Source organism: Tachypleus tridentatus, chromosome 8 (assembly GCF_004210375.1).
Source record: "Tachypleus tridentatus isolate NWPU-2018 chromosome 8, ASM421037v1, whole genome shotgun sequence".
In the NCBI taxonomy this organism is placed as follows: domain Eukaryota; kingdom Metazoa; phylum Arthropoda; class Merostomata; order Xiphosura; family Limulidae; genus Tachypleus; species Tachypleus tridentatus.
In genome coordinates, this window is record NC_134832.1 from 35,761,495 (window position 1) to 35,784,709 (window position 23,215).

General features: G+C 33.8%; 1 protein-coding gene across 1 annotated transcript in view; it reads right to left on the reverse strand.

The window, feature by feature from the left end:
- Positions 1–23,215, reverse strand: part of LOC143222171 (forkhead box protein P1-like) — a 201,731-nt gene that overhangs the window by 21,284 nt on the left and 157,232 nt on the right. Inside the window, exons 5-8 of the mRNA XM_076448248.1 lie at positions 16,066–16,278; positions 3,468–3,714; positions 2,259–2,631; positions 1,099–1,324 (exon numbers count right to left, since the gene is read on the reverse strand). Coding sequence (XP_076304363.1) covers positions 1,099–1,324; positions 2,259–2,631; positions 3,468–3,714; positions 16,066–16,278 — 1,059 coding nt within the window. The remainder of the gene's footprint in view (positions 1–1,098; positions 1,325–2,258; positions 2,632–3,467; positions 3,715–16,065; positions 16,279–23,215) is intronic.

Here is a 23,215-nt window from a genome sequence, read left to right on the forward strand (position 1 = left end):
ACCTTCTTGAAAAAAGTCTGATGTAAACTCTTTCTCATGATTTCTGTACCAGTAAAATGATGTCCCTGGACAAAATAATTTCTTAGCCCAAAGTCTGGAAGCTAAAATTTCTGAAGAATCATTTTGAAAACCCAAATCTCTCACCAAATCATTAAGTTCACCTTATGTGAAAAGTTGTGGTTCACCAGACGATCACGACTGAAAACAATCCATATCATCATTTCTATTGACATCAGATTCAAAATCAAAAGAAACTGTATCAAAAGTCTCCAGTGGAGCAGGCACAGGTACATCAGGTCCATAAGCAACAGATTTTATAACAGAATGAAGGTTTGAATAAAAAATTTCCTTTTTATTTTGACTGTTGTAGCCTTGTTGTAGACAGTTGGAATTCCAAAAGACAAAGCCTTTTTCTTGCCTTTAGTCCATTGTCTCAATTCTTCAAACAAATGATGCAAACTTTGTGTGGAGTCAATGATAATATGTTTTTTAGTGAATTTTGTAATGTTTTGCCTTTGTTTCTTTACAATAATTTTATCACAAATATAACAGAATATGTTGGGCTATTTACACGATCTCTTTGTGCCATACCATAATCAAGAATAAATAATATTAAAAAAACATTACTGTGAAAGTGCTTGCAAAAATTAATACCATCCAGAAATGACATGCTATGTCATATGGCCTGTTAACCATTTATATACTAGTGGTGTATTTCTCATGGGTTCTAAGCTGATCAATAAAATTCTCACATTACTATCAATCTATGAAAATCTATAGCCAGTGGTTGTCAACATGTTAAGCATAACAAAATGTGGCCTGGTTTCAATGAAAATGATTCACTTAAGTAAAAGTACATATAACAATTTGTGAAAAATCTGTACATGATAGAGAAAAATGGATATAACTTTAGAATTCATTATACAGGAATTACTGTAGAATAAAACTATTGCAGGCCTGTGAGATTAATTTTTATGAGAGGTTTACCATAAGAGAATCTTCTAACCATTGTCTTAAACTGATTTAGTATATGAGATTTATATAAGCTGTTACAGAATAATTATTGCTTCAGAATTGCTGAAAATCAAAAAAACTTACTGATATATTATTACACTGCACTTTTTTGAAAAGTGAATTGGTACTTCCTTGTTTTGAAGAATCAGGAGAAGATAAATTTGAACTATTCATGTGAAGGTGTTTCATCATGGCTTCAAGCCTGTCTTTCTCTTTTGTTAGTTGAATCTCAAGTTGGGAAACTACTTGCATCTGTACTCTTGCCTGAGCTGTGCTCCGGTCATCCAAATGATGCTCCTTATTTAAATGTCTGTGTTTAATAGGGATGAAAACTTTTTATTTCTTTTAAAGCTATAAATACCACCAAACTGATTCAGATGATGCCATCTCAATTGTTAAAACTGATGGATATTCTTTTATTAAAGAACATCTAATGTATTTTTAATTTTTTCATATTGGAAAACAAACCCTTTTTTTTGGCTTTTTCCTGAAATTTCATTTTGAATTTTACTGTATCTTACTTTGTGATATTTGATTACCAGGTACCTTTAATGCAAAAATCATATTATTCATTTTATATCTCCACAAGGTATGATTCCTCTAAAAAAATCCAACTGTGGTTCAGAATTTTTAATCATAGCACAAGAAAATAATATTAATAATGTTATTAAACTTACTCAAAATACATTATGTATTGATATAGGCTCATGACATTGGTAACAAATATTGCTTTCTCCTACATGGAAATGTACATGTGCATACATTACACACTAATGTGGGCTCATGACATGGAAGATGAACACTCCTTGCTCTTATGTTTTAATGCCTATTTACATAAATCATATTTATGAGATCTGTGGTATGTATTAAAATAAAATGTCTTTCATTGAGATATTATAAACAATAATTTTCAGTTAAGACATGTCACAAATATGTATAAAAAACTTTTCACAGATAACACAACATGAAACTAACATAAGTAATATAATTATGAACAAATTTTCTACAAATAATAAAAAGGGCTATTATGTAACATGTGTTGTTTTCTGTCTCTTTGAAATAATTGGGAATAAACTGTCATCATTGTATATGTAGTTTTTAAACAGCAATGAAGGTTAAAGCATATAATTAAATACCAAGTTTTGGGTTACTACAGACCTTTGCTGGTAAATTTAATTTTAAATTTATTAGAATATTCAGAGTTGCTAAGTTGCTTCAAATTTAGATTACAAGTCAATACTTACAACATGAATGTCTGTCGGTCTTCACATGCTGTTTCACATCCAGGCCATTTACAAACACCATGACCAAACAGTGGATGGAGTTGGTTTGCAACAGACCAGCTACTATCTTCCTTTATTGAACAAGTTGTATTTTGTTCTCTTGTAAATCCACTTTTGGATGATGGCATAGAATTTGGTAACTTAAATCCCTCCTTTTGCTCATGCCCATTCAGCAGACTATTTGGTGATAGAACTGATAACACTGAATTTTGACAGTTAGACATTGTAGTCGAAATGTTGTGGACCATTCCATTCAATTCTGTCTTCAATGATCTCTCTTCCACACTGAATGCCTCATCTTTCCATAAGTTCTGGAAGTCACCAGATGAAATTCCTGAATATGGATATCATTCAAAAACATATTAAAAACCACAGACTTAATATAACATGGTAGAAGCCATTAATTATTAAAAGTATCTATAAATGTTCCAAAACACAAATACTACATGCAACTATTTTAAACATATGAGATTCAATAAAATAAAATTTTTATATTTGCTTAACAATATGCAACACTTGGTTATATTAATAGATAATAATGACATATTTCATATCAATACAGTAATTGTATGGTACTATACAATGTTATCATAAATAAAATACTTTGCAATAAATATCTTAAGTATTCAAAAGCCCCATAACAATATCCAGCATAAAAAAGTGACTCTTTTGATAATAGCCCCTGCTAGTACAGCAGTAAGTCTACAGATTTACAATGCTAAAATCAGGGGTTCGATTCCCCTCGGTGGACTCAGTTGATAGCTTGATGTGGCTTTGCTATAAGAAAAAAAAAAAAACTTTTGATAATAATATTGATATTAAATGTTTATTTTTTGTGTGTGCCCAGTGTATTTCTCTGATGGGGTTAAAAGGCTGCTTGGAAATGTCATCTATTTTAACCATTCACACCATCATATAGTAGTGTTTTATTTGTCAGTAAATCAATAGATACTAAAATTGTGTCATGAGGAACACTTAATGTTGCAACTTGTACTATCATTACTTCAGTAAAATGTGAGCATTCCATGAATCACTATAAGAATTATGCACTCTGTAGACTACAACACAGTATGACATATGAGCTTCAAAAGTAAGAAATAAAATTGCTATTCTTAATTTTGATTTTATTTACTTTAGAAACAGAACACTTTCTCGAAGCTCTTTACTTACCCTGTGTAAGAAAGAAAGGAGGCAGCCCTACTATACTAAAGCGATGTGACAGCTGCAGCTTCTGCATTAGTTGGTGCTGCTGTAAGGCTAGTTGTTGAAGCTGTTGTCTACTGTTTTTGGCCTTTTCTCCTGAGGCTACAGCGTTTAGACTGTTTAAAATCTGGCTTTGTTGCATCATGTTTAACTGTAACTGCTCATGGAGCTGTGGAATAAATGAGTCCAATTGTTCAACTTGTTGTTGCTGCTGCTGTGAAATAATGAAAATTTTTAGCATGACATTAAAAGAAACCATATTTAACTGTTCCAAACAAATTATAGTTTTAATAATTTTTTGAATTTGAACTGCATTAAGACAATAATAGCTCTATTTTGATACATTTTTAATACCCAGAATATTCTAGCTATAAATAACTTCCCCTGAAGAACAGTCAACTATTAGACCATCATTCATTGGATCTTTTTTTTTAATTCATTGCACCTTTTGTGTGTGATCCTGTACGCTAGCTCTTTTATCAAACAAGCTACGAACAAATACATTATAATTACTTCATCTGTTAAAGATCATGTTATCCTATCATTCATTCTAGCTTAACACTTCTCCAATTGGAATGTGAAGATGTAGCAAAATATTCTTACGTTATATGCAATTAAGTGGTCACTAAATGTCTCTGCATTTCTATAATGATCTATAATACATCAATCTTACTGTCAGAAATACTGAGAATCTGTGTAATCTGATAAAAGCAATCAGTGTACTGTGTGATAACAGGTTAATTAGCAATTAGTCTACCAAGTTTCTTTTCATCTGAGGGTAAAATATGTACAGACTACGAGCAGTACAAACACAAGAGAATTCTAATCACTTATCTATCGGCTTCAAAAGAAAATTAATGAGAAATCTACCAACTAGGAAGAATTTTTTATTATTTTGTTAAACTGGTAAACGATTGGAAACGGCAGAAAATTTTGTATTGTTTTTTAGCTTTTAACTTAGGTATTTTCTCTTGGTGCTAACCAAATTAGTGACACAATAATGTATTTTGATGACAATAATACATCTTATTATCCCTTTGACTGGGCACGTATTAAAATTTACTACAACTTTGTTGTTAGAAATAACACTTGTTTCGAAAGAGGATTAGATATAATTCTTTAAATGTTAATCACTTACAACATTCCAGAGAAAAAAAAATCATTCAAGACTTGATTTCCCTACGGAATAATTAATGAAAACTGACTGAACACTTTCTAGTGCCTGGGATCAGGTATAAAACTATGCCAGGCTGACATTTTTAAGTAATATTGTATAATAATATTTTATGTTACAAAAACAAAACAAATAAAAACAGGAGACTGTGAACAGAAACTTGACCTGTTCTACTGAGTTTGCTTCCAAAAAAAGTCTATTAGCAAATTGTACTTCGAACTACACCAACTGCACACAGGGGAATGGAAATTTCTACACTTTTCAAGATACTTAACGATCCAATTTTTAAATTAACAGTGCAGTTAAGACAAAAAGTTAATTAGTCAATATAAAGAAGACTACTGACTCGTCCAGTTTTCTTATCAAACGAATAGGGTTGATTTGAGTGTTAACTCGTTGTTATTTTTAGGGGTTTAATTTACTGTTTACTAGATTTGCCGTCAATATGACACAGTAATACGATAAGTACTAATTAATATAGGTTGTTATTGTTTTGTTTTATAAAAAAAGGGCACACTGTGAGTTATTTGCACTCTATGTTAGCGGGAAATCAAAGCACTGGCTCTTAGCGCAGTAGCCATGTGAACTTAATGCTGATCGATTGGAGAAATCTAATAATGATTATAAAAAACATAATTATAACTAACTGAAAAATTATCTATTCAGTAAATCTTTAGTGAAACGTATTTTTAATAATTAAAGACTTGAACTCTTTTCTCTAGATGACTGAGAAAACAAAACAGTAAAGACGTATTTCACAAACCATCTAACGTAAGAATTGAAGAAAAGCTCAGAAACAAGTAGCCACTGGATTGATTCACAATTGTTTTTATTTGCTACAAAATAACAGTTTATTTTTATTTTTTTACGTAAGTAATATTTGCCCTGCATGGCCAGGTGGGTTAAGGCGAGCGACTCGTAATCTGAGGGTCGCGTGTTCGCACCAAACATGCTCGCCTTTTCAGCCGTGGGGGAGTTATAATGTGACGGTCAATCCCACTATTCGTTGGTAAAAGAGCAGTCCAAGAGTTGGCGGTCGGTGGTGATGACTGGCTGCCTTCCCTCTAGACTTACACTGTTAAATTAGGGACGGCTAGCGTAGATAGCCTTCGAGTAGCTTTGCGCGAAATTAAAAAATAAACAAACCAATACCACTACTTCATTGTTTCGAATACACGTTAAAGGCAAAATTAACAGTTGTTTATTTATGTTTTATTGCTTGAAAATAATGCATATAATATAAATAAAATTATAACAGTTGATGTGAATGTGATAAACTACACTGGTACTATACATTTATAATTGGTAATATAAAAATGATTCATTGGAATTATTTACTGGTCCTTTGTTTCGCTATAAATGTTGACGTAGCGCAGATAGCCCTCGAGTAGCTTTGCGCGAAATTCTAAAACAAACAAACGTAAGTAATATAATTATATTTATGACAAAATAATAGTATATATATATATAAATGTATAATATAATAGTAAAGTAAAAGCACTGCAGAAGTTGTTTATTTTTATTTCGCACAAAGCTACACAAGGATTATATGCGCTAGTCTTCCCTAATTTAGCAGTATAAAACTAGAGAGAAAGCAGAGAGTCATCACCACAAACCGTCAACTCTTGGGCTTCTCTTCTACCAAAAATTAGTTAGACTGAACGTCACTTTATAACGCCCACGGCTAAAAGGGCGAGCATATTTGGTGTGACGGAGATTCCAACCAGCGACTCTCAGATTACGAGTCGAGTGTCCGAATCCCCTGGCCATGTCAGGCCTCATGGCAGAAGAACACCAGTTAAAATTCTGAAATAAACTGATAAGAAGTATCTTTAAAAACTTTACAAGGGTTTCGAAATGTTATATATATACTTTTTATTTTACCGTAAAGTATAAATGAACACAACATTTGAAAGATGTTCATCAGATTGCTAATCTATGCTTCTAAAGATACACATGTCTAACAGTATAATTTGTCATTATTGCACTTGATTTCTCATTCAACAAATATTTCGAATGTCATGTGTATTACAACTTCCTACGAAATGAACTACTAAACTATTTAAGATAAATGGAGGTTCAGTGTTATTGAATTCTCTTTTTTTGTGTGTGTTGTTTTCATAAAATTCAAAACACAATTACCATGTCATTTAAGAGAAAATTATTTTCTTCATGTCGAGGATTTTCAATTTCGAAATAGATATGCGTTTCGTTTAAGAAAGAAGTATATTTTTGACAAGAATATGATCACATTATAACCCTGTTGATTCAAATAAGCCACAAAAAAGGTCTCAGACAAGGTCGTATAAAGAATTATACAGTTTTAGAAAATGTGTAGCACATGAAATATTTAAAGAATTGTTACATAATACGTGTGAAACAACATATCACCAGAACTAATAATGATACAAGTGGAGAGTAAAGTTATTATTAGTGAAGAATGGTTAAAAACATATCAAAGGAGTTTAAATTTAAAGCCTTGAAGCATGGAATGAAATGACGATTTTGCCGTTAAATATTACTTCGTATGTTTAAGATAAAGCTTATTCAATTCGATAAGATGAATATTTTCAAGACTCTGAGAATCCTCTACAATGAGCTATTTGAAAAACAAATGTTTGGATGTGAATTCATAAGCTTACGATTTTATGAAACTAAAACAAGTTGCATTACTGTTTGAAAGAAATTCCGTTTGGTTATAATCGTTATCGGTATCTTGACTATGCTAATTCGATGTAAGTAGTACTAGCATGTTGAACCTGAGTGGCACTTTACACACACACACGCGGTCTAAGCTATTAAGTCAGAGAGCTGCTACGACTCGCATATAGACGTCCTGAATTTCCAACTACTGAATAAAATTGGAAGGCAATAAGTCAGTAGCCCTATCCGCCACAAAGGCTTTGCTTGATTTTGAACCAAATAACAGGATGAATGACACTTTATAACACCTACAGCTGATAAAGTAGACCGTTTTCAGACACATCGCGGCACAGCCTTGAACTTCTAACCTGCTGTTTCCACATTAACTACGATTACCGCAATTACATATATAGTTAGACAGAAGTTTGTGAACCTGATCACAAGCGTTTATTAGCAGAAAATAGAAACTAAGAATGCTCCAAACAGTGAGTGATTTAAGGTCCAGCCATGGGTGCCTCAAATACACGTACTTTATAAACACTGTACTTCGTTAACCTTATATGATCATAAATGAAAAAGCAAAAACAACGTCACAAAAAATACAAAACAGGTGAAAGTTTTGGATTATTTTAGAACAGCTAAACGCACATCTGAAAGCTTATGCGATTAGAAACTAAACAGGAAATATCATTACAGTGTTAGATACATATATATACAAGACTGTTCATTATAAATTTAATATGAGGGTATTATTTAGAGTATATTGTGCGAGTGTTAAAGTAAGTTATTTTTATAAGCGATAGCTATGCCAAGTTTGCTTATGTAATTGTTTACTAAACATCTGTTGTGTAGTTCAGTTATTGTGAAGTGTTTTTTGTTTGTTTGTTTGTTTTTTGGAATTTCGCACAAAGCTACTCGAGGGCTATCTGTGCTAGCCGTCCCTAATTTAGCAGTGTAAGACTAGAGGGAAGGCAGCTAGTCATCACCACCCACCGCCAACTCTTGGGCTACTCTTTTACCAACGAATAGTGGGATTAATTGCATATTATAACGCCCCCACGGCTGGGAGGGCGAGCAAGTTTGGCGCGACGCGGGCGCGAACCCGCGACCCTCGGATTACGAGTCGCCAGGCCATTGTGAAGTGACAAATTTCTCGTTGTTTTAAGTGAGTATTGTCTCGCAATTTGCAGAAAGTTCTAGGTCTCAGTCGAGCAGTATATATATATATATACACAAGTCACAGACAAGATTACCACCAAAAATTGACAAGTACTTAACAGACAAAACGGAGACGAGATGCTATGTTTATTAAAAAATGGACCACATTGTGAATTAGTGCAAGTAATACACCAAAAAGTAACAGCAGAAATTTCAGCATGTATGATTCTGTAGAGAATCCTGGCAACACACATAAGAGAAAACTTACATACGGTGTGCCATCCAGGACTATATAGTGGTAAAGGGAAGTAGATGTGTATGACAGCTGCAGTGGTGGCCAAAATACTGTAGAGAGTATAATCATGTTATATAACTATGTCGACGGAATTTTATAAATGGATAGAGAAGGATGAGTGACTTAGGCCCAAAAATAACAATGTACGAGAGTTTGTTAAACAAACAGGAAAAAAAAACAAGAACAGGAGTGAGAAGTACATCAACAAGAAAGAGAGGATAAGAGTGCCGAAAAGAAAAAAAAATGAGAAAAAAGAGATCCTGGAAATAGAGAGAATAGAATAATAAATTGAGAAAAAAGAAAAAAAGGAGAGACTAAAATAGAGATAATAAAAACACAAACTGAGATCGCTAAGCTTACCAAACAGAAGGATGAAGAACAGAGAATGAAAACAGAGTCTGGACCAATACACCCAAGCTGCTTAAATCCGATGAACAAAAAGACAACATGGATGATTTCTTGAGGAGATAAAAAATATTCACCTAAAGCCAAAATTGGAACAAATGCGACTGGGGAGTCTGTCTTAGTCCAGTTCTCACAGAGAAAGGCCTACAAATACGAGGTCTGTTAAAAAAATACGCGGACTGTTTGAATTGCGCGGCTCCAGTTGGTTCCAGGGGAATCCGCTTGGTGTCGCTAGGTTCGCACAGATCAGCTGATTACGACGCCATTTCCCGATTGCAGATATCTTCATTTGTGTATTAGCTACGCGGTTTTAAGTGAAGTGCGATTTTTTCGTTTGGCGGATTTCAGAATGAATGACCTGAAGGAGCAACGACTTGCTGTGAAATTTTGTGTTAAACTTGGAAAATCTGCGACTGAAACTTTTGCTATGCTTAACACGGCTTACGGTGATGTTGCTATGAAGCGTACGGCATGTTCCAAGTGGCATGAACGTTTTAAGGATGGTCGACAGTCCATTGAAGATGATGAGCGTCCTGGACGTCCTTCCACGTCAACTGACGACCCACACGTCGACAAAATCAACACCCTGGTGCGGGCAAATCGACGTCTGACTGTCAGGAAGCTTGCTGAAGAGTGTGGGATATCAGTTGGATCTTGTTACAAGATTTTCACCGAAAAATTGAAGATGCACCGCGTTGCTGCGAAATTCAGCCCTCAGAACTCGTGAGTTTTTGGCCAAACACTCGATCACTGTTCTCCCCCCCCCTACTCACCTGACCTTGCTCCTTGCGATTTTTTCTTGTTCCCCAAACTCAAAAGACCCTTGAAAGGAAGAAGATTTGAGACGATTCCCGAGATTAAGGCAAATGCGACGAAGGAACTGGAGGACATTACAAAAGAAGCGTACCAGGACTGTTTCAACAAGTGGAAACACCGTTGGGATAAGTGTGTGCGTTGGGGAGGAGAGTACTTTGAAGGGGTCCCAGACCTGTAACTTCTAACTAAAGTACATTTTGTTTTATGACGTCAGTCCGCGTATTTTTTGAACAGCCCTCGTATATACATGCATGACATCAGAAAATGTCATGGACTACAACAAGTTAAAGTTGGCGCTGCTGAAATGCTATAAACTTACCGTGGAGGGTTTTCTTTAAATGTTCAGTGAAGTTAAGTCTAATAATGGAAAACTGTATATTCCAGTTGTGGCACGTATACACTGATGCTTCACAAAATTAATTGACATGGTCTAGTGTGAAAATAGTTTTGAACGACTGGGAGATCTATGAATGTGTGAACAGTTCGTTATCCCGTGCCTAATTGACGTGTCACTGTTCCTAAGGGAAAGAGTACCAAAAGACGTGAATGAGAATATCAAGGTGGAAGAATAGTATGTGGAAGTCCAAGGAGGGAGTATAACTGGCAAGTCCAGGAATAATCAGTTAAAGTAAAAACTAGTGGTGGCTGACCAGAAACAGATTATCACCAAAGATGACAAGTACTTAACAGACAAAAGGGAGAAAAGATTCTATGCTTGTTAAAAAATGGGGCACATTGTGAATTAGTGCAGATACTACACCAACAAGCAACAGCACAAATTTCAACATAAAGTAGCAGAAAATACCTACAGAGATGGTGTTGACAAGAAACAAGAAAAGAATGACTATCATCACTAATGCTACTTTCAGAAGAAACAGAATAAAGACAAAATGTTAGATTCACAACAAGAATGAATTGCTATCTCCATGATTAGATACTGCACGACTGATGGTCAGCTAAAGATAGCGAATGGACCAACAGTGCCAATAGTGATTGAAACATGCGATGAACACCAAGAAGTGCCAAAAAATTACAATATGTTAGTAGGTGAAGGCACTGAGTACAGTTGTGAGAACCAGTCTGGCATTCTATGACAGGAGAAGTACATCTGTGTGTGCTAATTGATTAAACAGTGGGAAAGTTTTCATAGAAAGTATACAGGTGGACACTCCTGAAATTCTTCAAAGTAGGTATACAGGAACTGAAAGAAGCATAGAAGAAAGACCTCATAAAAGAAATAGATCATAGTATCAAGAGAATACCGGATTCAAGTGATGAAGATGCCTCCCTAGTCGATTGTGGAAGGATAAATAGAAGCAAAGAAGATAGCAGAGAAAGAATGATTAGCAACTTTCATTAGTTAGGAAGGGTCATTGGAGATGGACGAGATTCTACAGGCCATGTAACATTTGCCAAAGGACAATACTTAAGGGAAAAAAGCCAAAGTGCCACTGGGTGAGATGACTCTTATAGAAATGCCGTTAAACAGAGCACCTATGGACTGGATAAGACCACTAATACCTGTGTCTGATCAGATCATATATTATATGCTGACAGTAGTTGACTATGGGACACATTGTCTACAAGCCATAGCACTGCTGATGATAAAGACAGAGAGAGTAACAGAATATCTTCTGGAATTTTCTGCTGAGTGAGCTTTCAAAATTTTTTTTGAGTAACAGAGGGACCCAGTTTACATCAGAACTAATGCAAGAAGTGTGCAGACTCATCAGACTTGGCAACTCTTTATGTTCCCGTAAGACCACACACGTAATGAACTTTGTAAGGGAGTCAACAAAGTGTTAAATATTATGCTTAAGAAGATATGTCAAGAAAGTTCATGTAAGTGGGACAAGTATTCACAGACTGTATTATATGATTACTAAAAATCCCACAACCAAATGCAGAATGTTCACCTTTCTTTTGCTGCACAGAAGAACATTATGCGTTCAGATGCGAATATTTAAAGAATTGCGAACTGGAGAAGAAGAGTCAGAAGTGAGGAAGACATATCAGTATGTGTTACACTTTAGAAACCAACTGGAGGAGTCCTGTATACTAGTGTAATAATCGTAGATTATAATGTAGTAAAAGAAAAAAACACAATAATTCTTCTTTTCAGTTGGGTTCTAAAATAACTGAACCAGTCTGTGTAGATCTTTGACGTAAAAGAAAACTATTTAAAGCTCTGGATACAACTGCGGAGATCACCCGTAAGATAAATATTTGTATATATGTTAGACTTATTTTCAATTTATTATTTTAAAACAAGTGGATTGTAAGCTGTCCGTTTATTGTCTAAATACATCGACAACAAGTTACAGACACCTACTGTAAAGAATCCTGCCCAAGAATATAAAAACCTGATACAAGGATGAAATACATTAAGATAATAGTATAGGATGACGATGGTAAAGATCTAACTGTAGAAAAACTAAAAGCAAAAATACTTAAAAATATAAAGAAAATAGTTAAATACTGTGATTTTAAGTAGCTGAAATTGCCTTTACGGAAACCTAAGAATGCATAGTATAAAGTAAAACAACAAAATGTAAAGGTGCTTGATAAAAATTCAGACATTAAAGTAAAGATTAAATAAAACTGGTAGAGACAGATCCTAGAGGAAAATGTGAATGCCAGTGAAGAAAGAAAAAATAATAATTTTAGTTCATAATAGAGCGAAAAAAACTATGCTTCCTTCTTCTAGAACAGTTTTGGGGCATAAGATATTCTGCCAATAAATGAGGTTGCAATTAAATAAAAGTTCAGCAGTAGTAACTTAAATGGAAAGATATTAGTTGAAAATCACAACGATATTGACAGTTATAAAATAAGGAAAGCAAATTATGGGTAAAAGAACAGAGTTAATTCAAAGAGAATGAAATGCATTAAAAATAACTATAGAATTACGTAAATTTATTTACTTAGGAAAAGAGACGAAATGACTTGTTTACTCTTAAATACAGCGTTTCAAGCCTTCCTGTTTTGTCTTTATAGAAAAACAATTTATAGGAAATACATTTTACAGTTATCTACTAAATAATTATTTACATGCATTGACAGTGCAAAATAAAAATAGCAGTAGTGATGCTAAATGAAGTAAATAAAAATAATGATAAATAAGTGGTGTTGAAAATAAATGTACAATGTTGTGTTAAACTTATTCTGATTTGGATTTCTAAGTAAATTATACAAAATTGGTAAAAACTACATTTCACTAACTCAATCTAGTCCACACCATAAAAGCTGTTGTTCGTGCAAGTTGATAATATAAATATCTTCTTAACCATCTCTTTTGTATTTCGCTCAGCATGGTAAGCTCTAGTATTGGCATTGTATCCAGCAAATATTGTATATCTGACAATAAAAGGTAACAAAAAATTAGCTACAGTGACATTACACAAAATATCATAGACTTTCTCGAAACTAAATTCTTTAGACTCGTTATACTAGCAGTGTACTTATTTAATTATAAGCTTTTTTGGACACGATATGAAAATACAATAAAACTTGTCTAAGCCGGAAACTGCACAAAGCGGTTTCCTGTACAAGCCGGAAGTATCAAAATTTTGCAGCATTATCTTAAGATATCTTTTATAAAAAGTCCTCTATATGGCGGAACCTGCATAACGCGGACGGAAAACTATTTTTCACTAACCTCATCTGTCAAGTATGATTAGAACCCGCGTAAAGTGAAAAAATGTTTTTGATTAAATATTAATAATTTCTTTAAATATTAATAAATTACACTACACAACAATTTTTTTGAAAAGTTTTGCTTCCTGAAAAGTTTTTGCTGATTATGACAGGTACCTAGTGGGTATGCACCAATATAGTTTTGGTTTTGCTTCATCACGTAGGAACTCTGAGAAATAGACAGTTAACTGTTTACTGGCAAAAACGTATTTAATTGCGTTTATGTTTCTAATACGCTATTAAGTTCAACATAATTAAAGGTATTTTGCTCCTAATTTTCGTTTGTATTCAATGTCCGGTGCATCACGTTGCAGTGTCCAACAGTAGTCAGCAAGCATTGACGGATTCCAGTTACCCTGATATCGTTTTTCCATTGTAGCAATGTCCTGATGAAACGGTACGTGATGGGCAAATTTGGATGTGATTTTTATAATCATCAGCCAAAAATCTACAAGGAACAACCAACAGTGTCCAAGAAGCAAAACCTTTGTTGTGCAGTGTTATTGGACATTTTGTTACAGTATATATATTTTTTTGTTTTTAACTTCGCGCAAAGCTACTCGAGGGCTATCTGCGCTAGCCGTTCCTAATTTAGCAGTGTGAGACTAGAGGGGAGACAGCTAGTCATCACCACCCACCGCCAACTGTTGGGCTACTTTTTTACCAACGAATAATGAGATTAACCGTCACATTATAACGCTCCCACGTATGAATGGGCATGTTTGGTGTGACTGGGATTCGAGCCCGAGATCCTCGGATTACGAGTCAAGTGCCTTAACCACCTGGCTATGCCGGGCCTTGTTATAGTAAGTATTGGTTAAATATATTATGTTCTTTTTTCTGCCGTCATTGGCCCGGCATGGCCAAGCGTTTTAAGGCGTGCGACTCGTAATCTGAGGGTCGCGGGTTCGCATCCCCGTTGCGCCAAACATGCTCGCCCTTTCAACCGTGGGGGCGTTATAAAGTTACGGTCAATCCCACTATTCGTTGGTAAAAGAGTAGCCCAAGAGTTGGCGGTGGGTGGTGATAACTAACTGCCTTCCCATTAGTCCTACACTACTAAATTAGGGACGACTTTAGGGACTCGAGTAGCTTTGTGCGAAATTCAAGAAAAACCATCTGCCGTCATTATTCCGAAGGTCGCTATTCGAAAGAACGATTGACTGTACTTTTGGATGCATTTGCTGATGAAAGACTAGAGAAACAATGGTAATAGGTAAAAGTGAAAATCCACACTGTTTCAAAAATTTAAGGAAGAATCAACTTCCTGTGGAATGGAAAGTGAATAATAAAGCGTGGATGACAATGCTATATTTGAGGAATTTTTGAACAAATTAAACAAAATAACGGAACAAGAAAACAGGAATATTCTACTTTTCATAGATAATGCAACTTGTCACCCAAAAATTCAACTTTCAAATGTTCGTTTAGTCTATCTACCTCTACGTACACAATCAGTTCTACAGCCACTAGATAATGGAATTATACAGTGTATAAAACTGAAATGCAGAAAATCGATGCTCCAGCATATTATTGCTAACATGGACAACTGTAAGAAATAATCTGAAATGACCATGAAAATTGATGTGTTAGATGCAATTGCATTTTTAAGTCATTCAAACAAATGCGTAGAAGATGAATGCGTAATAAACTGCTTTCGAAACTGTGGGTTTATTCTTGGTAATGGAGATTGTGGAGAAGTTGTTTGTTATGACGATTCTTGTGAAATATAAATTCTGATTGAGAAGATTGATGCAAATGATTCTGTGAACGCGGAAAGTTTTGTGAACGTTGACAAGAATGTTTTAACCGAAACTGATAAAATTGATTTAAAATCTATAATAGAATTGCAAGATGGTAACAGTGTGAGAGATTCAGAATATGAACAAAATGGAAAAGATAGTGAGGAAACAGAAATTCCTACTCTATCGCAAGTGTTAAGTTATATCAACGCTATCAAATTGTATGCAAAAATGAAGGGGGAAAAGAAACTTCATGAAAAGGCCGTAGAATTAGCGTTCTCTTTTAACCGCATGGGAAAACTCATTAAAAAATGAAACAGTTGAAATTGAACACTTTCTTCAAATATATTTTATTACGATTTTGTGTACTTATGCATTTCGAATGCCTATTTTTGTTTCTACTCTAAAAATATATAGCATAAACAGTATGATAACTTTATGCACAAACCTTACTTCCCTTGAGTCAAGCAAGTATAACGTTCTGCTCAAAAATTATATACAGTTAAGGAAATTCATGTTCACTGTCTAAGCCGAAAAACCTTCTTAAACCGGAAATTTTATTCGGTCCCGTGCGATTCCGCCTTAGACAGGTTCTACTGCAAACAGAAACAATCATTTTTCGTAGAAGAAACCTACCTGTTGCATAAAAAGTGACTGCTGTTGTAAAAGTTGTTGTAGTTGAATGGGAGACAGCACCTGTTGCTGAAGTAGTTGCTGCATTTGATGGCGAGCCAACAATTGCGAATTCATCATTAACAAAGGTGAAATAGGTATTGTTGCGCCTTTCTCACTGTCAAGTTCTTTTTCCGGGGAGGTACGAGTTTTTCTAAAGAGATGATCTTTCGATGCCTGAGAAAAAACAAAACCGAAATGACAGAACACAATTTTTCTCTCGACTCTTTTATTAAGCTTGCCATCGAACAGCAATTTCGAAGTCGTAAAATGTGATGTTATAAACATGTAATTTTCACGAAACTGATCTAAATAAAACCACTCGACTCCTAATTCGAGGGTCGCGGGTTCGAATCTCAATCATACCAAACATGCTCGCCCTTTCAGCAGTGGGGGCATTATAATGTGGCAGTCAATCCCACTATTCGTTGGTAAAAGAGTAGCTCAAGAGTTGGCGGTTTTACAATGCTAAATTACGTACGTGTAGCTTTGCGCGAATTTCAAAACAAATAAACAAACTGAACATCACCGGCTATTTTACCGAAGACTGTATTCATATGCTTATAGAACACTTTCGCTCACATACGTAACTATTTTTGTTCAGTGCTACCCTCTATTTGGAAAAAAATAATTTAATCCATGTCACATGTTTTTCACTCTCACGTACCCCTACATTCACATCCTAATTTAGGTCATAAACCAAATGTATACCAATTTTCGTCTAAATCCACTCGGCTGTTTTCGTGAAATCTTGCTGACTAATACACAAACACATACACACACAGAGATAAAAATCATAACACCCCATCCACCTTCAGCGGCAGAGGTAATAAACATTTCAAATTCCAAAACATAATAATAACTGTGAAAAAAAGAGTAGGAATAATAAAATACCATATATAATAAACCAACTCCCAAGGTATATAAATCAGTATAAATCAAATTTCAGAGTTAATCAAACAAAATTAAAAGACTAGTTATTAATTCGTCTTACAAGACAAACTGAGTAGTATTCAATGAATGGTAACTTACTGGTATTGTCTTTAACTGAACTTTTTTTATTCTACATAAATTTTTTGCTAGTGATACTAGTGTAATAACATTATATGGTATTATATTATTACGTTATGATCAAAAATATTTTAATTCTGTTATAATATAATATAAAAATTTTAAATATTTTTTTACATTATTGAAATTAGCTTTCAGGATAAGTTCGAAATTGTAGAAAGTCACGCGCAAGGTGTGTAATCTGGATGGTTAATAACAGTTTCAGGCCCGGCATGGGCCACCGTTCCAGGTGGTTAAGGAACTCGACTCGTAATCAGAGGGTCGCGGACGCGAATCTCTGTCACACCAAACATACTCGCTATTTTAGCCGTGGGGGCATTATACTGTGACTATCAATCCCACTGTTTGTTGGTAAAAGAGCAGCCCAACAGTTGGCGGTGGGTGGTGATGTCTAGCTGCCTTCCCTCTAGTCTTACACTGCTAAATTAGGTACGGCTAGCGCAGATAGCCCTCGTAGCTTAGCGCGAAACTCAAAACAAAACCAAATATTTACTATTTGTTTATTATGGGTATTAAACATATTCTAACTCCAACAAAATGTTCAAGTTGATCTTTATTTCAGAAGTAAATAGAAAAAAAAATTGGAAAAATCCAAAATATTCTTCTGTCATAAAATAGCAAATACAAGATAAATGAGCAAAATTATACCTAGCTGATTGGTTCAGAAACGCTGGTTCAGAAACGCTTCGATTGCTGAACACATGTTTAACCTGCCATTATATACACATTTTCGAAATAAAATTGAAATTTGTTGATTAAAAACGACACGTAAAGAAGTGACGTGTTTATGTAGTAAATTTATAGTAAAATAATATTTTCTTGAATAAATTATAGAATGTTTTATTTTTTCGACAAACAAAGCACTGCAGTAACCAAAATATGACACCGTCATCAATCAATAGAAATGTCTGTTATTTTGAAAACACAAATGGTATACCGTTAGCAACTGACAAGCAAACGATGGTGCTCGCACAGAAAAGGTACAATAAAATCTCTGAATTCAGTTATGTTCATATGATTATATTTTTACCAAGTGTTATAAAATGAAAGGAAAGCTAATAACTGGAATATCTTATGAACAGCCAGAAAGAACGGTTAAATACACAAGTTTGACATATAATATCCATTAAATGCTTCACTGTGGTAGAGCCATAACACAGCCTGTTAAATACCAGTTTGTAATATTCACGTGACTCAAATAGAGAAAACGTTCCGTATGTGTTATCTCCATACTGTCCTTGAAGTTCTCGGTCTATTAAGTTTGATGGTCCTTCTGTACGTGTGTTGTTTTATCTAACCCCACTCGCCCTCACCTTGTTCTAACAGGACAAACAACTGTTGTCATGCCAACAATTGCGTCAGGAGTGCAGGTGATGTGTAGAACGTACAAATAAACAACGGAGTTGATGAGACTGCTGTATTTGTTAAAGATTTAAACAGATTAAAAGTTCATGCAGACATTTTATTAGTTCTTGAAATGAAAGATTATGTTTGAGATGTACGAGCTGAATATTAATATTAACCAGCTTTCACAGCAACATAACACAACAATGAAAATAATCTAAAGTGGTTGGAAATGACTACTTAGATACTCTGTAGGATTACACAAAATAATCGTCTTCCATTAAATTGACATCAACCGGATTTCCAGATAGCCATATTTTTATAAAGGATTATTACTCATCGAAGATCAGAGAAAGGAAAAGACTGTCGTCTATTCTATTTTTAATTTGTTCTGATGGACGCTGTTTCATGCTAACTCTTATCCAAGGCGGTTCTTCTGTCAGCAAATATATATCTGTGACAGGATTAAGTTGAAGAATTAACTTCGTTGACAAAACCTGTTTCTGGAAGAACAAGTCAAGTAACTGCTGAATCGGCATAAACAATAAACCAATTTCTTGGGCAACTGAGTAAGGATTATAGATGGTGATGATTTGTGGACCCTGAACTTACCTGATTCTAAGAAATCGTCAAGAAATAAAGCAAACGCATTTAATTCCAAAGAAATTATTCATTTAAAGTATTTTAATATCGTATTTATTGTTGTTACTTCACTTTCCTCAAGTAACGTTGAAATAATACTTTTGTTGATTTCTAAGACTAGACCATTTATTACAACTAATTTATGCAGAATATATATCATCCGATGTGAATTACTTCGATAATAAAAACCTCTTTCTTTTCCATAGAAAAATATTCCGTTTCCACCAAAATAACGATTTTGCACATACATTCATATATCGTATGACTTTATAACTTTATTTCCACACAAAACAAATAAAATGTAAATTTCGTATTCTGTTTCTGTAACAAAACGCTTTCTTATACTTGTCCTTCACCAATACAAATTTCTACCTTAAAGTACAAAACAAAAACATTTGAATCCACAATTGCAATATTTTTGTTCATATTCTAACACATGTTTTTGGTTGCACATTTCATTAATGAGTAAATTATGGTTCTTTCGAAATTATTTTTTACGTAAAATGTTAAGGTGTGTTTACTTTTGTAACACGAAATGAAGAAGACAGCGATATTCCTCTGAAACCAGGTTAGCTCAATGCGCCTGTCAATATGTTTCTACTGCATCACGTTTCTTCTCAGCAAAGCTTTTAACTCATGATGACGAGAAACCCACTTCAAGAAAAAATATATTCTAAAGATGACTGGTATGGGTATTAAAACTTTATTTTAATTCAAGTGTTAATATCCGTACCAGCCGTATTTAGAATACATTGGAGCTTCTAATAATCAGGGCTTTGTCACAATAGTGTGTAAATAAGCGTGCAACAAAGTTCAAAGTCAATGTGATTTGTTTTAAGTTCAGATCTAAAATCTCTGTGTATATGTTTACAATATTTGACAACTCAATATCTACTATTAATATCATGTAACTAACAAAAATTGACGATTTAACTTGTCCTATTCTCTATGTACACATTATATTACTATCTCATCAGACACGTTAACAATAAAAAACAATAAATTTTAACGACTGTATAAGCTTTACGCTACCGTACTTCAAACAAAGCTAATAAAGAAAAAAACAACATATCAACACGTATGTACACAACATGAACTTGCCCAATCACATATAATCTAACAACAGAAAGCACATAAACGAGTATGTACACAGCAAAACGTCATCCAACCACACGTAAGCTAATAACAAAAAGCACACGAATAACCCAAAGGGTATATATACACAACATCATTCAATCACACACAAGTACACAACATAATATCATCTACTTATATAGAAAGCCTACTGAAGATACGTAAAACGGCATAACATTACCAGTCAAACTAAACTTAATGATGAAAAGTATATTAACGAGTAAACATACAATATAAAATCACTTCATCAAATAAGATATATTAATTAATAGAAATAATACTAACGAATAATACAAATTTACCCCTAAAGAAGAAAGGTCCACCTTTCAAAAGCTCTCAGGTTATAGGGATTTTATTTCATTTCTTGAGACTTCTTGAACCTATGTGTTTTTCTGACATTATGAACGAATAATCACGTACAACCATCCTGACAAACAAGGTTTCATACAATCCTAGACCTTAATTAACGATAAATTCATTACTGTTTTAAGCACTGTGGATGTTAGGAAATGTCAAGGTTAATAAAGAACATGAAATCATGTATTAAAAATATATATATTATCTACGAGTGCATGCTTTTTGTTAACTTTATATATTTATATGTAACAAAATCAAATGAAAACTGACAACTTTGTGGTTGTCTTCATCTCAATAAAACGATAGCCCAGTACAAGTTAAACAACAAGTCCCGATTGCCGACCAATATGCTATACTAAAAGAGCAGACCAAACAAACAAATCAATTTCCTGGCCTGTGATCAAGGTGTGTAGGTTAGTTCAGTCGCATGCAATACACCACGCGCTGTCATGAGTGTTTATTGTACGATTACCAAGAGTACGCCTCCGCGTAAACTCAAGATACCGCGTTTGTGAAAGATGGTCTTAAAACCAGCTAGTTTCCGATCTATTCATTGTGCCGTTCGTAACAGTGAACCACGAGAGCTTAAAAGTTAAAAAGCAGCAGGTATCGTTGGGGCAGTTCATGAAATATAAAATTAACAATGAACTTTGAAGGGACAAGGAATAATTTTGCAGAATAGTAAAATAAATTGATAAAAACAATATTAAAAATCATACGCTGTTCCAATATAATTTTGTATTGGCTGATTTAATACATATAAACACGGATGCAATTATTTATTTTTTGAAGTTACTTCATTAGATTCTTAATATTAAAACTGTTGAATATATCTGTTGAATTATGAACACTTACAAACACACACGAAAACTGTCTTACATGTAGAACTTCAAGTTTTATTGTAGCAGATGGTATACAAGTTCAGAAACTTGCATGAAACGTATCTTTAATACAATATAGGTTGTTAAACGACAAGAAATGTAAAAAATACAATCTTCGAACGGTCAGCTAAACAGTCGGAAAGGAGTATCTTCTTCTCGTTTAACGAATTGTTAATCAAGCCTTTTAAAAGTAAAGATAACGTAAAATCATTTTTATTTGTCTACATTATACAATGGTTTCTATGAAACTGAAATCATGTCGTTTAAAAATAATACTAGAGAGTCCGCAAAGTCAACAAGAGGATTCTAATGAAAGCAGCAAAAGAAAATCATTGGAAAAAAAGTCTATATTAGTTTAGAAACCGAAAAGAAATTTAAAAACTTCAATATTTTGAAGCATTCATGTTCTGTTACGGTAAATACACACTTAAAAACTTCAAAAATTTGAAAATCTCAGTCTTAAACCAAAAGAAAACTAAAATGAAGAAACGAAAAAACAAAAATTTAATTGAGAATACTTCGCAAGAGATGAGTGCAAAAACGTGCTAGAGTGATCATCAATTAGTCTGAAAAGGCGAAGAAAATGCCAAAAGGGACCAACAGCAACCATTAATTAATAAAAAAATAAGCCATTCTGATTTTCTTCGTTTACGATTTGTGATTTGTCTTTGTTGCATGCAATTAAACTTACAAAAAAAACACAAGAAAGTTCAGCACAACGTTAGAGTACAATGTAGGGGTTCTTCATCAGTCTTCGTCTTTACGTTCATAAGAAACAGCTACCAGGCACCATTTGTCATTAGTCCCAGTCTTACATCATTAGCTTCAACAGAGAAAACCTTCCACCTGCAGTGTAGCAAAGAGCTGCTTATCCAGTCTATACATACAATTTTGATACTGGAGTCATTAAAGGACTGACTAGAACATTCTGTACGTAAAACCACTTTAGTGATTAACTCAATTAAACGATTGCAGAAAAACGAACACTATCACAGATTTTACGTTGCAGTTATGCTTATTACACTAGTAACAATGAGCACTTGGAAACTACTGAGATAGTTGTAACAGTGTATTTAAAAAAACAATAGTTGAGATGTTAGTAACAGAGTACATTTGAAAGATACTGATACATTAAATAATAACAGTATATTTGAAAAACTGATAGTTATTTAAGTTTAAACTCTAAACTTGGCCGATGTAAAGGTTAATCTATACCAAATAATTACGTATAAAAGACTTCGAGGTTACGAACTAAATATGAAGTTAAAAATGTTATGTTTAATAAGATATCACTACGCCTTAAAATAATCACTTCAGCATTATTTAGCGCTAAGTCGTTATGTCAAAATTAAAATTTTAAAGACATGAAATTAATGAAAAAAATGACATTAATACATTGATAGCGACTGTTATGAATTAAGTCGTTCGACTTATGGGAATATGACACAAGAACATCGTGATGAGCTGTGTTAAGACAACAATTTATTCATAGTTTATCAACGATCACGTTAAATTCATCACATTTCTCGATTTTTGTTACAACAGTAACCACAGTGATATTCAGACTGGAGTCTAAATACTACATAATGTTAGTTATTACAGCAGCAACAAGTTGTTAAATTGATAAAACAATATTTAAAATATTTAACCCATGCATACTTCTTAGAAGATTATACTTCTTATAA